This window comes from Wyeomyia smithii, chromosome 1 (genome assembly GCF_029784165.1).
Source record: "Wyeomyia smithii strain HCP4-BCI-WySm-NY-G18 chromosome 1, ASM2978416v1, whole genome shotgun sequence".
Classification (NCBI taxonomy): Eukaryota; Metazoa; Arthropoda; class Insecta; order Diptera; family Culicidae; genus Wyeomyia; species Wyeomyia smithii.
The window spans coordinates 180689175-180708178 of record NC_073694.1 but is presented as its reverse complement, the minus strand read 5'-3'; the positions used below and the strand labels follow the sequence as shown (position 1 = coordinate 180708178).

The window sequence follows — 19004 nt, the reverse complement described above, 5'->3', positions numbered from 1 at the left end:
AGGAAAACAAACATCTCGATCCTTAGGTTGTTACAGCCGAGTAGAAAAACAAGCGATTGAGTAGAAGTACAACAGAAAATATAATTAGAACACCTCAAACAAATTGAGCAGAAGCTGATGAAAGTGACTCAAAAATAAGTCAACTGCAGATACCAAAGAAACTGACCAGGAAATGAAAAAAGAAACTGGAATACCAAAGAGGTTATAGAGTATTGACAGAAATAAGAAATAAAGAAATAAATGTATATAGGACAAAAAAAAATATAGCATGAATACAGACACAATACAGGAAAAAACACCAATTGAAAGAGAATAAAGCAGAAAAAAGTAGAAAAAAGTAGAACCCTGCAGAGAACAAGAAAGATTAAATCAAAATGACAGTAAAAAATGAGAACCAAGTGAATCAGAAAAATGAAATAACAGAACAAAATGAGGAATATTATATGAGAAGATTAGTAAGAAAAGCAGGAGAAATCATCCAACTATTCATCCAACTCTCTGCCATTCCGGTGTCCTCCAAAAGCGTGATATTATTTGTTGCGTGGTTAGTAAAGTTACACCTCTATTATATCTTTATATCCTAAATGAAACGTCATAACGAAACACGACGAAACTAAGAGAATGGAGTAATTTAAAAAAAGGCGGAATTATTTCGCTCTGTGGACCGTAGGATATCGAACGATTCCGGCAGTAGTTCAGAAAACCTGCCAAAGAGAACCACTGCCGACGACGTTCGATACTCTGGTTCATTTTTTACCCATGTTGGCAAACATGGGTGATGACCATTCACATGCCAAAGCGGACTCTGTACCCTTGAGTCTACGAGCTCCCATATGTTGAGCCAGACTAAGTCTAGAATAAAAAAAACGAACGCGTAGAGCAGTAACCATCAGGAATAATAGGGTGAAGAAAGATCCAAAATAAAAAAAAGATAGCAGACTCTAAAAAAAACCACAAAAAATAAAAAGACGAGACAGCAACAAAAGGAGAACTTAGTGAGAGAAAAAAAAACTTTTATTTTATGTGTTGATTTTGTCCACCCCGATAGCGACTGCACACTCACCGTGCGAGATTAAATCGAAATGCTTTCACAGCACAGCACAGCACGCGTGGAATCACCAGCAGAGCAACAACAGCAACAATATTAGCAGGTTGGCTTGATTGGCCAGGTCCCACACACTGAGAAAGAGAGAGAGAGACACGGGGACGAAGCTTATAGCGGTTGTGCAGTACCAAAGGCAACTCAGTCGTCATTGCCTGTTGCGATCCAGCTCGCGGCAGTAGAATTTTGCACGAAAAAACCGAAAACCGCCGCCGCGGTGTTATCAAATCAATCAGTATTAGCTTCCCGATTGGCCCGATCGCCGAGGAAGGTGAACACAAAAGAAGAAGGTCGCAGTGGACTGACTGAACGTTCGTGTCTCGTGACTGAATGATTAGGCGCGAACGTAAAGCCAAAACGATTCATCCGCGCGACCCGAGAGAGAGAGTGAGTGAGAATCCAATTTTGCTCGTTCGCGCAAGTGTTTATGAAGTGCAAAATCGATTGATTGCCGGTGATAGATTGTGTGGCGATCGGTCAAATTTAGTGCGTGACAGTTCGTTACCCGTAGAAGGATAGTGAATAGTGGTGAGACGACGCAAGATGGTCCTCTGTAAGTTCCTTGATGTTTTCACCGATGATTGATGTGGATTAAGCTCCGTATTTTGTGGCAGCCTGTGTGACGCCGATTGCGATACGTGACAATAACCTGGGTGGACTTTAGCGATACTCGATACCTGACGTCAAATGTTCTTTCTATCTGAGGAATGTCGATCGATTTATGTTTTTTTTTCTGTTGGTCTGCGTTGGTGGATTTGATTACGTGACGAATGCCAACTGCCCACCCGACTTTCAGAATCCAACCCCAGGCTTATTATCAGAGACTGCGGCGCAATTAAACTTCACTCGATAACGAAAAAAAAAATGTGTTATCTACAGTAAACAGTTGTCTAGTGTGTATATTTCTCAACCTGTTAACAAGGCTGGCTTACTCACTTGCACTGTGTGAAAACATCACCGGCTGTGTTGCGATATGAGCTAAGTAAAAGTTCGTCACACGAGCTGAAAATAGTTGTCCACCCACTGCCGGATACAACCGAATTCAGCGGTCTGTGTGTTTGTTTATGTTTGCCACATTCCTGGCGGCCAATTTCGACAACGTTTGCGACTATTGTTCTCGGTGTGAAGGTATGCGGAGTTTCCAGAGAATGCAATTCTTTCACGCGAAAACTTGAAAAAGAACACTTAATAGTGCTGAGCAAACATTTCCATTCGCCATTCAATCCTGGCCAGCATTCCATATTGGAGCGTGTGTATAGTGTCACAATCTAAAATTAAAATCAATGGACTCATATTTGCACGCATCGTGTTTGCTCCAATGAAAAAAATTCGTCCGGTTCAGCAAAATGTTATTGGACATAACATATCCAAACAACAACTTCCTCTACCGGCGGTCGGTCTGCCACCACCAGCATGCAATGTTTAAGTGACGTAAGCTCCTATGAAAATCCAAAATGGAACAATGCTTATGAAAAAAATAGCATTTTTTGAAACCAGTTCTGGTTTGGTTAGAAGATATTTCCTTTTTAGGGTTGGAAGAACCGATTTCGGTTTTGGTGCTTATGTCATTGTTGCATTTAGCTCCAGGTGCAAGGGGGAAGACGCGTCCATTCGCGGTTCTTCTCTGTTACTTTCGTTTCTTTGCCCGAAACCGATAAATGAAGGATAAACAAACCACATCCGTTCCGGACGAGGCAGCACGCGGCAGGACAGCGCGCAGCGGTCTGGTTTTAGTGCCCACAATCGAACCAAACTGGCGGAGATTTACGATGGTTTAGATCCCGCCGCGGAGAAGATCACAATTTCGCGCGGCACGGTTTGAGTGAAGTTAAATCTTTTTTGCTGATTTTTGCCTCACTTTGAGAGAATCCAAACGAAAAACTGGTGATTATTCCATGCCCTCTGTCTTAAGTATGCATTAATTTCGATTCAAAAATTCCAAGACTTAAGTATCAAAATTATAAATGCTAACCCGAGCGGCGATGTGCGATTTCAAGAACTCAAATTCAGAGTAAAAAATTTAAAGGTCCTCGAGGCCTGGTGCCGAGTTTAAAAAGCATGCTTCCGTAAGAGTTTCGAATGCAAAATATAAAAAGCGTGAGGTTGTGAAAGCCCACCGAACCAAGAACTGTCAAAAATATAAGTGCTCGTCTTCAAACAGACAAAACCCTATAGGCTAAAATTAGTAGATGAAAAAGTTTCGAAATTTTAGAATACTTTGTTTCTAAGTTCTCAGCATCCACAGATCGTATCAAAACCCCATAATGCTTGTTTCTCCCCTTCAACATCTTATATTCAATCTCTGTCATCTCTGTATCTCAAAACTCGGAGATTTCAAGACCGAGGGAGTCCAGTATACTAAAACCTTCAATTGAATATCCTAAGGACCTCATTTCAGGACCTGAAGATTCGTAAATCGTAATGTTTTCTCATCTTAAAACCTGAAAATCAATGCCAAAATCTCACCAGACCCATGATTCTGAGACCTTAACATGCTTAGTTACCAAGATTTCTAGAGCCTTATGTTTTAGGATTTCAACATTTCAAATCGCAAGATTAGAAATTTTCAAAATATCAATCTCAGATGCTAAATTATGCAGACCATATACTTCTGGATCTCAAAATTCTAAAATTTTAAAAAATTCTCAATAACCAAACTAAAAAATCACAATATCCCGAAAAACTATAATCTAAAAATTTCAATTTTTCTAGATGCTATGATTTTGAAATCCCATAATCTCAAGACAAGAAATCCAAAAAAAATCAATTAACAATTCTGCGACTTCTTATATTAACTCCTCCTGACGAGTTTGTTCTTCTTCTTCTTAATTAGAATAATTCCTCTTCTTCAGAATTAGAGCCAAGGTGGCCTCCTGTTCATTTGACACAAACTTCTCACACTCCCTCTAGTGCCCAAGTTATTTTTCAGATGGACCTCGGTAAAATCACTATGAATCTCTATTGAATTTTTTTAAGTATTCATTGAAGCTTTCTAGAGGTTCAACTGACGCGTGTCTAAAGGCGACTCTGACCACTAGAGGGTTAATTGAGTGTACATGACAATAGCGAAGCTAACGCTGCGTTCCCACTAACACGCACAGTCTCTCCCAAATCAGGATTCGAACATAGGATGAATAGCTTGTTAGAATAGCCCCATAGGAGGCTGAGAGACGCTTCTGGAACCTAGAATCCCAATACACTAAGGTCGCTTTTTACGCGGTTTTTTACGCCTGTTTTTTACGCGGATTCCGGAATTATGCGGTTTTTTTTACGCGGATTCCGGAATTTACGCGTTTTTTTACGCGGATTCCGGAATTTATGGGTATTCCAATCTTTAGTGTATTCCAATCTAATGATAGTTAGAAAGTTTCAAATTCCAACTTCTTCGGAATTCTGCAGGACCAAGATTTTTTTAATTAAAATCCAAAATCTTTATACTATAAGATCTAGACCGTCCATTTCCCGACTGCTTTCAGCTTCCCAGGATCCTGGGAAATTAAAGAAAAGAAGGGTTAAAGCTAGGAAATTGTTGAAAAAAAAAAACAAAAAATGATTATTAATTTTCAAAAAAAAAAAAAAAATTTGTCAAGCCGATAGCTTTTTTTTCAAACTTACGACCTCAAGAACGTTGAGATTTAGTGTTCCTTCGGTTTGAGATAGGCGTTTCTTACTGCAGAAGTTATTCGAGTCAGAAAAACGTTAAATAATGAATCACTACTTCCTTTCGAATAACTTTTATGCGGTTCCCTGAATCAATTGAGGTGGTATTTGCTATTTTTAGGAGAGTAAATGGGGTCCTTGTTCGTTGTGCTTCTCTCGAACTCGAACCTTCCTCTCATTCTTGTTCAACTATAACTATTTGAAGAATCTTACTAGATTCTTTGGATTCCTTGGCGCAGGCCGGCAGTTCGCTAGACGTCAAATTATTGTTCTGTAAAAAATTATCAAGGATACCATCTCCCTTTTTCGTCGTGTGATGAAATGATGAATAAGTAGAATGTGTTGGTCTGAAACATTCGATTCCTCAAGTAATTCGCAAATTATAAATGGGTCTGTAATTAATTGATTTTGATTGATTTTCCAATAACTTTCAATGCAGTACTGGGATTCAACTCGGTTCAATAGTGGACCCAAGCTTCATATTCCAAGTTCAAGATTTCAAGGAGTAAATCTCAAGCGGAGTGATCTTAAATTTTGAATTTCAAAACTTCCAAATGATTCTCTCTCTCTCTCTGTCTCTGAGTTTAATTCTCAACTCGTATCTCCGTCTAAAGTTTATAATAGTTTTTATTTCCAAGTATTGAACCCAAGGCTTCAAACGTTGGAAGTTCAAATTGCAGACTCAGTGTCATGAGTTCCATTTTCCCGATACCTAATCCTAGATTCCAAGTCTCTAAACTTAGATCACTAGAACTAATCTCAAAATATCACGATTCCTAAGTTTAAATGTCAAAGCTCTCATCTGACAAGTTAAAAATTTCAAGTCCGAGATACCACACCCACATAATTCAAATATTATACCTTTATTTCCAGGTTTCAATTTCAAGTCTATCCTAAGTTCAGGTGATTTCCAAACCACTGATCGCAAATATCAGATTTTTATTTCTAGATATACAGCCTTCGGTCGCGAATCCCACATTCCTGCTTCATACCAACCATAGATTTCAAGGTTCAACCCGAAAGCCCTAAGTTTCGGGTTAAAATCCAAAGTATCATATCGCAGATTTCAGTATTAATTATTTCTACATCTCGCACCTACCCCTAGCTTTAAAATAAAAAGAGATTTCTGTTTAATTTTTAAGTTTTAATTTGCGTTTTGCGAACGTCGTTTATTTCATTTAGCCGTACAACACCCTGTTCCTATAGCTTAGATTCGAATGCTTCAAAATGCTAGGAATCATATTTTTAATTCAGATTAAAGGTTCCTAATTTAATTGTTTCAGATTTGGATAGGAGCTGCGTAGCCTTAAAGCTTTTTGGAGTCGTTACCCTATAGCTTCTCAATTTGAGAAGTAGTTTACTTCTGTTGACGTTTCAACTTTTGACTCGATTTTTGAAATTTAACTATCGATTTTTTAAATTTAAATTGCTTTATTCGACATTCGATTGCGAATTTTTGGATTTCAAATTTCATTTAATTTTATCTTAATTCGACTTTAAATGAATTTAAGAGATTTAAAACTATTCTGAAACATAAAACTTTGACTAACAAAAAATTGCAAAATATTAGGATATAAAGATAATAATTTTACGGATTGAAATACCGAACATGGGATTAAAAACAGAAAGACTTAGAGATAAAATTTTTGACGTAGAGTTACGTTTTACGGCAACAGAGAGGAAATATTCCAGGTTTGGTACACTTGTGTTGCGCGACCAATATAAAAGGTTGAATACAGTATACAAAAGGACCAGTTAGAACTGTTTCAGAAGACACCTGAAAAATATGCAGCTAAATATTAGGGCTAAACCAAAAACATTCTGGAGGTACGTCAACGCCCAGCGTAAGGAATCGAGTCTTCCTTCAACCATGACTCTGAATGGTAGAGTCGCCTCTGAGCCGAAAAATATCTGCCAACTCTTTGCGGAGAAGTTCGCACTAACTTTTTGCGACGAAATAATCCCGCCTGTGCAAGTTACCCTGGCTGCTAGCAACGTTCCACTAACGGTTGGGAATACTCTGGGTGGATTTACCATAAATGAAACAATGATCTCTAGTGCCACCTCCATATTAAAATCATCGACAAAATCCGGCCTGGATGGAATTCCTTCCGCATTTTTAAAAAAGCACATTGAGAACCTGCTAATCCCTCTTCAACTTGTGTTTGGTTTGTCCCTTTCCAGTGGGGGTTTTCCGTCTGCATGGAAAACTGCATTTATGTTCCCCGTTCACGAAAAAGGAGATCGGAAGGATGTCAATAACTATCGAGGAGATTCGTCGTTATGCGCAATATCCAAGTTGTTTGAGCTTGTGATCATGGCTCCGTTGCTGTCTCACTGCAAACAATACCTGAGCGATGATCAACACGGGTTCGTCTCAGGTAGATCTGCCAATACAAATATACTGTGCTTGACGTCATATGTTGCGGGAAGCCTGGGGGATCACGCTCAAACGGACGTCATATATACCGATTTATCTGCGGCTTTCGATAAAATCAATCATGCCATTACGATTACTAAGCTCAAAAGACTCGGTCTTAGCGGCAGTATGTTGCGTTGGTGCCATTCCTACCTTGTTGGTCGTAAACTGATCGTGACTATCGACGATCTTCAAGCAGAGCCTTTTTCGGCCTCGTCCGGAACCCCGCAAGGCAGCTATTTGGGACCGTTATTCTTCCTATCCTACTTCAATGATGTAAACTGTGTACTTGAAGGTCCCCGTTTATCCTTCGCTGACGATCTGAAGTTATACCTGAAGATCCGTTCGATAGCGGATGCCTCTTGCCTCCAGTGCGAGTTTAACACCTTCATGAATTGGTGCAATCTAAACTGCATGATTGTCAATCCTGAGAAATGCTCGGTAATTTCCTTCTGCCGTTCAACCTGTTATTTTTGACTACAAGCTCGGCGATACCAAAATCCAACGAGTCGACCATGTGGCGTTATATTGGATAGCCAACTATCGTTTAAACGGCAAGTTTTTTACATTGTGGATAAGGCATTCAGAATTTTAGGATTTATTTTCCGCATCACAAAGCATTTCACCAGCGTGTATTACCTTAAAGCATTATACTGTTCATTAGTACGTTCCACGCTCGAATACTGTTCCGTTGTCTGGCACCCACATGAAAACGCAATTGAAAACAGGAAAAAACGCATATTTTCTTCTTATACCAATCTGCAAATCAATGGAATGGATTCTTCTTAGTTCACTTTAGATTCATCATAAAGTATAACCCTCAAAAACTCTCTTAAAAGCAATAAATTTGATATTATAGTCGGGCATCTGCACTCGACAACTCATTTGATTCAATCACCTACCTCAGAAAACAAAATCCGTGCATTTTTCTATACGGCTACAACGGGACTCGATAAGCAGCCAGCCAAAGTTTTTTTCATCACTAGTGGGCCACTTTTTATTTTAATCACTAAACAATATCACTCCCTACACTAAGGATACTTTAATCTTTGAAATGTTCACCTCAAATTTCCTAAAACAAGCTTGAATTAGTAGAAATATATGAGATGAATTTCTACAATCCCTAAATTTCAACTGTATGTATTTTCATCTGTTTTCACTGCGTTGAAGAAAATCAAAAGTTGCCAAATCAGTTTCTGAACATTTTTCCGACATTATTGACATAAATCGAGAGCACTTCAGTGGTTACCTAGGTTACAAATTTTGCATGGAACAACTACAGCGGATATCTAGGTAACCTACTACGACGGGCTATGTTAATTCCTGATAATATGATTTATTCATGATTAACAGTGTGACGAATATGGGGGCATCGTGAGATGAATAATTGAGCAGTGATTCAAGTTTTGAGATAGATATGGAAGCGTTGTGAAAAATGGTTTATTTTACAAAATTCACGATGGATCTAGCTAATTTTACTAAATATACAAAGCTAAACGATTCCATAAGAGCACGTAAGCATATTTAGTTTATTCATTCAATGATTTCGTGACAATATGATTTTTAATCCGTGCATTCTTCGTGAAGATCGGCTTAATGAGATGAATAATGGAGCAGTTCCCCTAGTCCACATTCAAATGCCTAAAACTCAGTTAGCTTTCAACGGATTCATTATTACACCAAAATGCGGAACTTTTGGGATTTTGTGATACTAACCATTGTACTATTGGAAAATGTATAGCCTTGTTCAACGAATATTTGAATTAATGCAAAGAAGCAAAGCAAAGCCTTGGTGCTACATTTCGATTCGGAACTTGGCCTTCTATTTGTTATACACAGACTTCGCCAACTCTTAAGTGTACAGGACAATTTCGGGGCTAGCGCCACGATCCTACTGACACTAACAGTCTCTCCCGAGCCGAGACTCGAGCCTACGACGACTGGCTTGTTAGGCCAGCATCGTGCCTCGAGACCATATGGGAGTTCCAAGCTAAAAACAAGGCTTAATATTAGGCGAAACTCTCAGTCTCAGTTTAGATAAAACTAAACAGCCAACCAAAGCATAGCCGACTTTAAAATATATTACAAACGATTTGACTTTATAACCGATTTGTTGTTGTTGTTGCTGCTGTTTTACTCGCTCGAGTGCATAACGACACGCTCACTGGAAGCATAACTCTCAGTAGTTACGAATGAAAGCAAGCATGCAGAAAGTTATTCTGCAAACCGCAAGGACGATAAATTAAACAAACTTGCCGGCGTCGCTATTGTGCCACACCCATGGCACTTTTTAGCAGCCCAAAATCATAATTGAAGTAGTTATTTTTCTGCTACTCCCCAAAACGCCAAAACTTAGTGATAAAAAGAGCTGTTTTTGAAACAATCTCATTTTTCAAACATGAGAAAATTACATGCAGGACTGCAAGTAGTCTGGCATTGTTCAAATTTGTTTAATGACAAATAAATTCAATGAATCACATCACTCAAGAATAAGAAGAAAGCTTAAATCTTTGTGTTGTCGGTACAAACTACGATCGAAAGCTATTTTTATTCAAATTTCTACAAGCTGGAAGCGAAAGTAAAGAAATATAAAAATTTTATCTGTTCAATAAATAACATTTTTGTTACTTTCGCTTCGCGATTGTGGAGAAATCAAATCGCTACGCGACAGCTGTGTTCCAGTAAACTTCAGCATCATTTTCGACTTTATGCCATTTAAACAACACATTCTCTTCAGAGTTTTTTTTTTTATTCTCGCTTATTTTCCATCGGTCTAGTTCCGCCACTGTTGTGGCCAATCACCGACGCCCAGGGAGGCGACTTCACACCCAGGACCCTAACTCACGGCCCGTTTATTAACGGACCGGCGCCAACGGCTTTACTTCCTCATGCGATGGAAGGCGTGATTTCAGAGATTTTTCGCCTCAGAAAATCTCCCGATGTCGGCTAGGATTGAATCTAGACCAGTTTGGTTGGTTGTGAGTGGATCACGCCACCTCACAACCATCGACACCTATGTCGGCGGTGGGATTCGAACCTTGGCGTCGAGCGTGGTTGGCGGAGACGTTACCAACTACACTAGGCCCCCGCTCTCTCTTCAGAGTTATCAACAATAAAAAAGAAAGAATGGAAAGAGAATTATTACTGGAATTTACCGCTACAGACCATTAGATTAATTAACTCCAATCGAATTCAACCTATTGCAAGAAATACTAGAGACAGGCTACCGTAATTCAACGTTAAGCCTGTAGTCAGGTCTCATAGACAGTCTTTTTAACTTATTTATTATGTGACGAGATAAATCAGGGAAATACATGCTCAAATCAGAAAGCATTTTTTTAATTCCTCAACAAAATGTGAATTAAAATTCAAAAACTATTTGACAAATATTTCTTAACATTTTGCGATTTTCAGCAAAGTTGTTTAGGAAGTCAAGGACTTCCAGTTGGTGTGAATTTTAATTCGTATTTCGGCCGAAACGTGGCGCTAGTGCGCATATAATCTTGAGTATTTTGAACTTAATTTATCTCGTGAACCTGACCAGGGTGGTTCAGGAAGACAAGGGACTCCAGTTGGTATACAGTTTGGGATGGAATTCAACTTATACATGGCGCTAGAGTGCATGTAGTTTTAAGTATTTCAAACTAAATTTACTTTCAATCACTCAAAAAACTACGTTGTGCAGGAAATTTATTTAGAAGATCAAGGGTTTTCGGTTAGCTAATAATTTTATGCCACAGTATCTCGTGATTTGGACAAATAAAGTGGTTCTTGGAGTCAAAGGCTTGTAGTCGGTCGCCAGTATGATTTGGAATTTAGCCGCAACGGCGTGAGAGTGCAAGTAGTTTTGAGTGTTTTGAACCTAATTTTTTTCTCGAAATCCCAGCTTTTAGAGAACCGCGATTTTCGGTAATGTTGTTCAGCAGGTCAAGGGCATTTAGTTGGGGTAAAATTTAATTCGAAATTTGACAAAACGCGGCGCTAGTGTACATATAGTTGTGAGTATTTTGGCTCATTTCAAGATGGCTTGACAAAGTATTTTCTTTAATTTTTTTAGCACCAATATTTAGTGGTTAATTCGTGGTTTCGAAATCCAATTTGTGGTAATTTGTGGTTTCTGAGAAATTTTCAGAAAACTGAGTCAAGCCATCTCTGAAAATGTTTTCGCTTCAAATAAATCGGACAACGATGGTATATACATCAATCGAAAGCTCTTAATTTGTGGTTCACGAAAATGAAATTTTTGTAGGCATACTTCATAATAAAATAATTAAAAAACTATTATTTAAATTTTTGAACATTGTTTACCTCTTGTTGTCAACACCGACCGTACGCGGCGCTGGTAGACCATCAAGATGATTTTTTCTCAGAAAGCTTTCGTGTAGCGATAAGTATGGTGAAACTAGAGATACTCAGAGGGAGAGATATGCGGTGAGCCAAACGAACCGTCAAAATTGGAGCCAAACGAACAAGAAAGGTAACACCACATTGAGAGGTATTGCAACTTCACTATTCTTAAGGACTTTCACCGTCACCACCGATTATACAAGTCGAATGCTAGTCAACATTGCGCTTTGAGAAGAGATCTGGCATATCTGACATATGAAACCCAGTTGCCGAATTGGCGATTTTTTTCACCGCGAATCTCTTCCTCTGAGTATTTCTAGGTGAAACAGTATGTAAACAGCAGGGATACTATATGTGCAGATTTGCTGCGAAATGCAAATGTTGATCAATTAGCAGATATTTGTAGTTGACAAGCCTCCGTGTGTTTAACGTAAATTTCCTCAAAATAAGTGAAGTTTTACGTAGACATGCGAGCGTAATTTTCTCGATCTTCGGTCGAATCATTACCGGAAATGTAGTTTTGCCGTTTACCGATTATTTGAAAAAAAAAAAACCTAAATTAATACACCTAGGGGTGTGATTTGGTCTTTCTCATACAAAATCTATTATATGTTAAAATCTATTAGCACATACTTTTTAACTCTTGGAATAAATTACAGCCTGATAATAATAAAGAACAATTTTTTGTTTCGATAAATATAATAATATTTTGGTAACCAACCACGAAACTGTATTCGACTGTTGGGTATTTTAGAAACCTGAATGATGCCTGTAGATCGGGAATGGGCCTTAGAACTGTAGGGAACGGTTGAAACGCATGGTAAATGCCGAAAGGTGTGAGTCCTGACTAAAATTAAAATTCGATATTTTCTCGTCTCAGGAATATGCTACTACAACTACCCCCTGAATAATAAAACAAAAAAGCTTTCAACGGCAGCGACAACTGTATGTAGTATACAGTAAGGTCGCTTTTTACGCGGTTTTTTTACGCGGGTTGCTTTCCTCCATTGCTCAAAAACGGTACAAGATATCGTCCTCATTTCAATCACGTTTTTCGTTTTAGGCCACGAGTGATCATATATCAGTTTTTAAAAAAAAAATCACAATTTTTGGTGTAAATACTCAAAATTTAAAATATTGAATTTTGGTCTCTGGGTTGGTCACTATCATATTCAAACGAGGTTTTAACGTTTTAGGACGGTTTTCTTTGTTATATTTGCAACTCAAAAAAGTCGTATTTTACGCGGACCCATACAAATTTGAAACGCATCCCCCGCGTAAAAAACGACCTTAGTGTATATGAACGACTGTCGATATGTTCTAGATAACCCACTAGCACTAACATCGGCAGGTACCAGTACTATGCTCATCCAATGCCGCGTACGGTCGGTGTAGACAACAAGAGGTAAACAATGTTCAAAAATTTAAATAATAGTTTTTTACTTATTTTAATATGAACCATGCCTACAAAAACTACATTTTCGTGAACCACAAATTAAGAGCTTTCGATTGATGTATATATCATCGTTGTCCGATTCATTTGAAGCGAAATCATTTTCAGAGATGGCTTGACTCAGTTTTCTGAAAATTTCTCAGAAATTACTCAACCACAAATTACCACAAACTGGATTTCGAAACCACAAATTAACCACTAAATACTGGTGCTAAAAGAATAAAAAAAAAATACTTTGTCAAGCCATCTTGAAATGAGCAGTATTTTGAACATAATTTATCTCGTGATTACAACTAGATTTATCTCGTTAATTCAACCACTTAAAAAGCTGTGGTCTTCAAGAAAGTTGTTCAGAAAGTCAATGGTTTTTGGTTGCTTATAGCTCAGACCGAAATTCGGCAACAACGTGGTGCTAGTGTGTATGAAGTTGCTCGGGAGGGCAGAGGCTTTTGGTTTTGAATTTTATTTTTGGCCGGAAGTGTTGCTTCCGTTTTTTTTTTTTTTTTTGATATTTAAAAAATTTATTGGCATTGCATCGTGTTCCTCGGAAAATTTGCCGTAAGAAACATTTATTTTCCCCGAAGTAATGTAATATAGCATTTTTACGAAAATAGTTTTAAATTCTTTGATTTTCATCGGGGTGATAGGTGTTTCTTACGTGAAATATTCCGAGAAATACGTTGAAATTATTAAATTCGAAATAAAATTAGCTGCATTTGCCGAAAAATGCCAATTTAGTTTACAAATACAAAAATTATCAATTTGGCAACACTTCCGGTCAAATATAGTATTTTTTCTGGATTCCTTGGTTTATTTCTTTCAAAAAATACCTATTAGTATTTCTCGGAAGTCTCACGTCTATAAAATGTATAAAAGAGAATAAAGAACAGAGCGGGGACCAAAATTGGGACACCAAAATTGGGATTTTTCCAAAGTGACACTATATCGATAATTCCCCCAACTTTGAGCAAAATTAGTGATGGTTGTGTACAAGTTTGTACTTTTTTTCGTGGTCACTTCAGAAGGAATGACCCATATATGAGCATTTCCATGCCAAATGTTCTGGAAATTCGAAACAAAATAAATCAACCTTTTTTGATTTGAATGAAACCTTACACACGTATTTGACTAAAGGTACTGAGTATTTTTCAAATTGCTCCTTTTTTAAAAAAAACCTAAAGATGCCATCACTTTGTAGGGGAATGACCTGGAGATGTGTAGTGTTTGGCAATAACGTGTTTTTATGCCCCAACATCTCTTTAGAACGACGTTTTTTTGTACAACGTAACTAACAAAAGTTAAGCACAAAAAAAAATTCATTTAACTTCCATTTAAACTACTTTATGCTTTGATATCCACTGAAGATAGAAATTTCGATTATTCAGCAAAGTTTCATGTTTTTACATTTTTTAAATCGTTGTATAAACTGATCCTCTATCTCTTTACTCAAAAAAGTTAGTTTTAGCTTAAATTCGAATTGCAGCATTCTATAAACGTGTTCACACTATCTTGTCTACAAGACCGGCCAAAGGTACAGTCATTCCAGTATTATGGGCCAACCAGTATTATGGGCCAGTCTACACTTTATATTGGTTTCTAACATATTTCAATAACTTTTGATAGTCAAATTTAAGCTTAGTGAACGTGAACAACGTTCACCAAACTTAGATTTGACTATTACAAGTTATTGACATACGACAGAATCCACTACAAAGTGTATTGGCCCATAATACTGGTTGGCTCATAATACTGGGATGACTGTAATAAAGATTTGTATGCAATTGTTTAAAAGCACGATTCGACAGTCTCTCACACCATTCAGGGTTGATGTCATCATAATAGCTCTGAAGTAAAATGTTCAATATTAACACAATTCAGATGCCAAATTACACCGAATTTATTTCATCGATTCAGTATGCAAAATTTGTTTGGCCAAGATTAAGCCCTGCGGCGCAGCGTAAACGGAGACTGGATTCTTTCCAAAACTGACCGAACCGGCCGCGGCCCACCGAATCAACGCTGACTCCAGTCTCCGTTGCCAAGTGGAGACCAATTTCGTAGGCTCGAAATGTAGAGCGACCAGAGTTTTATCTACACAACACCAGCCAACGCCTCTGCAACAATTGGCACCACGAGTTCACACCTCTCGGTTGGGTTTCGCACTTTCATTCAGTCTATTACCGACGGTTGACAGGCGATAAAGTGCTCCCTCCCCAGGACGGTCGTTGTTATCGGTTTTTTGGTGCGCGACAGCATTATCGATTATCGGAAACATATAAAATTTAATATCAACCAGGTGGAATGTTTTGAAAACAACCTCTTCTTCTGTTATTCAGGTATTGTGTACCGCAATAATCAACCTTACATTAAAAAACAAAATTACTACCATCGATGTAGCAATCAATACACTCACTGTTCACTGTCCAATGTGAGGAATAAACGCTTCAAATAGCCATTCATTATTGAACACATAAAAATTCATTACTGACCCAGCTGTGGAGTTGGCAGCAGTTGCCGGGTCTCTCCTACCGGTTTCCATATTCAGTCTACAAAGCCTTTCCGAAACCGCCACTAATTGGCAATTTAAGCGTGAATGGAAATTTATATATGAAAATAATTATTCCAAAAATTAGTGCATGATTGGGTAGTTTTTTTCTCTCTTATTCTCTTCCCCCCATCATCGGCGGTCGCCGTGGCAAACAAATCGGCACTTGAACTTTCGGTTCGACCCCTCATTTCGAGCCTAAAGAATTCGGACCCCAGGGGAAGGCTGCCGAACCTTTTGTGGTGGCATAGACTACCAAACTTGGCAGAGCCCAATCTGCTCGTGCCGCACGAGAAGGCTAAAAAGTTGAAGAAGTAGAAGAAGAAGGTCGTCCGACATGCTCTAGCGAGCGACTAACCAGCAACAAAACCGCCTTTACAAACACAGATGGTTTCGCGTCGTCTCATCGTCGTCCCATAGTGTTGTTGTTATTGTTGAATCGCCCTAATCGAATCCGGCTCACTCATTCTTCGGTTTCATTTCAGACGAATCGAGTCACACGCAGGGTCCGCTGGATGGTTCCCTGTACGCGACGATCCTCAAGAGTCCCAAATCGCCAATCGTCGCGAGCAACGGACCCGGTGGAATCCCACAGACGCTGATCTCGCCGCCGGCCGAGTTTAGTAACAACTCGAAAACGATTCTAAACGGCGGTGGAAGTGCAGGAGTTAATGGCCAAGTGGTGACACCACCGCCGCGGAACGCCGCAAATCTTTACGACATTTACGACAACAGTGCCAAACGCTACCAAAGCGACGGAACGAACGTCGTCGGTCGGGTCAGCTTCGGTTACCAGGGCAAGCCGGTCAGTGACAGTGCAAGTGGCAATAGTGTTAATCCTAATGATAGTAACGGTAACTACCGAGATGTGATAGAAAACGGTGGCAGTGCGTACGATCAGAATCAGAATTTGGTGCATCCGCGACAATCACAGCCACAACCACAGCAGCAGCAGCAACAGCACCAAACCCAGGTCCGGAGTCAAGCGGACGGACGGGAATCGGTCAGGAGTCCGCTGACATTGTCTATGGACTCGGGGATCTCCAGCAGCGGACCCGTTAATCGTGAGTGACTTTTTGTTTTGCTTTGTACCTCAATTTAGTTGGATGAATAGACTTCTAGTATGAATTGCATACCTAATCGATTACGAAACAAACTTGTTCTCATAATTTGTTAAAAATCGTTTTTACCTTTTTGTGGGTTTTTTGGCTCATAAAAATAAAATGGAAGAAAAAACATACGTTGAAACAGGGTTTAAAATCCAAAATTATTCGTTGATAAGGATTCAAACGTTTTATGAATTTTGAATCAATTTTAAACATTATCAAACTGCTGATAAAATAAATTCATTGTCTTTCTCAAAAAAATTTTAAAACCACTTCTTTTGTACAAGGGGGAGATAGGAGGAATAGTATCTTCACACTTTGCTTCAAGTTTTCATTCACTTCTAATGTAGAAAGACAACCATAACCTGGCTAAACTTTTAGACAACAATATTGTTTTTGTCATCCTGGTGCTGGAAATACTAATATTAGGAAATATTTTGATATTTTCTTTAGCTTTCCACAATTTTCAACAAACCAAAAGTCGCTATCTTGGATTCCAAAATGGTGGCAGACACCGGTTTTCAGTTTGTAGACATAGTCTGAAAAAAACAAAATGAACATTTCAAAAGGTCCTATCTGCTTTCATCGTTTCTCCGAAGCGCCTTTTAATTTTGATAATGGTTCAGCTTTAGTAACTCTTTCAAGCGTGGTTTCCGTTCAGAAGGCTAGAGTGATCCCTCATAAATCAACTTGTGCAAATTACGTGTTATAAAAGGTGTTCAATAAGTTGTGGTGGTTGAATGAAAGTGATCGATCAAAAAATCGATCAAAGCAGATAGGACCTTTTGAAATGTTTCTCTAGATTAATTCCTTGGATGTCATGTTGATTCTGAAAATACCCACATTACAGGATTTTTTCTGCCAGGGGATGTCACCATCTTCAATATTGAAAAAAGTAGAGCGTTATGAGTTCCGAACTACGCAAATTGTTATATTAATCAACAACTCTCTAGTAATTTATGTGAAGAAAAAAAAAAAAACTCTCTAGTAATTTCTAAAAGCCCTAAATATTGGCTAAATAATTACTACAACTTTTTCATGGTTAGTCAGTTATGAGTGAGCTTTCGATCAACGATAAACTACTTAATTAAATTTAATTTCGACCGAGGTCAACAAAAAATTACTCAATTTCATTTTAAAAAAAATATTCGTCTTGATAAAGACGGTTCATTTGCAAACTCCAAAGCAGCACATTTGCGAGTTCTTCACTCCGGCTGTCCGAATATCGACTACCGCCGACGAAACAATTTTTTTTTACCATATCCTCAGTATGCCACCCCACCAGTAGCTTAGCCAAGGGGGGGTTAGGGTTCAAATCAGTCTACCCAAGTAACAATATCAGTTTTACGATGCACTTGAAGGAGTTTTGATTGCCTGTCCTTCAAAACAGTGTATAAATCTTATTATTCTCACAAACTGCTACAAATCAGCCGTAAAATCCTCATAAGATCGAGGAGGCCCATACTAGAGAAGGTGCTCGAGAATAGTTCCTGAAGTTCGCTTAAAACTTCATATTTTTATCGATATGTACTCATAATAGCATTCAGGAGTTACTCACAGCCATGAGTAAACTATAACAAATTAAGAAAGTTTTATTAATTAGGTTCGCGATCCTTCTTTTTAGCTTATTTCGCTTGGAACAGAATTTATTTATTATTTACATAGAGCAATTTATGAAACAAACCCCATCGATCTATTCCTTCTCCAAAATGAATGTCATCGTAGTCGTTAAATAAAATAGGTAGACGAGTCTTCACGTATTTTCAAGTTCATATATGAGAATTTTTAATTGCCGAGTTCATTTCATACGTGTTATGTGTCAAAAAAGTTAGTAATTTTCAACGCGCCATGATATTACTGCCAAATAAATAATTTATTTAGAAAATAAGAAAAATATCTGAATTTTCGTTGAGTTCAGGTTTGCTGAACTATGGAAAATTTTACTAAACTTTGTGTTCATCATGGTCAACATTCACTACTAAGCTGCCAGAATCATTAGAAGCATTGAGAATCGCAGGCTTTTATTACCGTTTAATTACAAATGGCTATTATTCTGACGGAGTCCATCACAGTCTGTTCGCCATATTTGTCGATGGTTTTATATTAATCCCTCAAAAGACGGCTTCTAACTAAAACTTCTTGTGCAAGACTAATAAGATTTTTTTAGTATCTCGATAAGCTGGCATTTACTTATTGCATTCTCGGAGAAAAATACTTGCGCTTGAATAAAACTTGTTTGAACTTTTCAAGACAAACAAATTTTATCGGGGATAGCTCCCTCTCTTCGACAGCTGTTTGTTTACAGTCAAGCATCAAGCTGATTATGAGCACGAACGGATGAAGATATGGCCTGATACTGAAGTGAAAGACAA

General features: G+C 38.2%; 1 protein-coding gene across 3 annotated transcripts in view; it reads left to right on the top strand.

The window, feature by feature from the left end:
* Positions 1–19004, top strand: part of LOC129719063 (tensin-2) — a 252846-nt gene that overhangs the window by 126361 nt on the left and 107481 nt on the right. For all 3 annotated transcript variants that reach the window (XM_055670423.1, XM_055670422.1, XM_055670424.1), the window contains one exon: positions 16012–16590. In XM_055670423.1, the coding sequence (XP_055526398.1) occupies positions 16012–16590 (579 nt within the window). The remainder of the gene's footprint in view (positions 1–16011; positions 16591–19004) is intronic.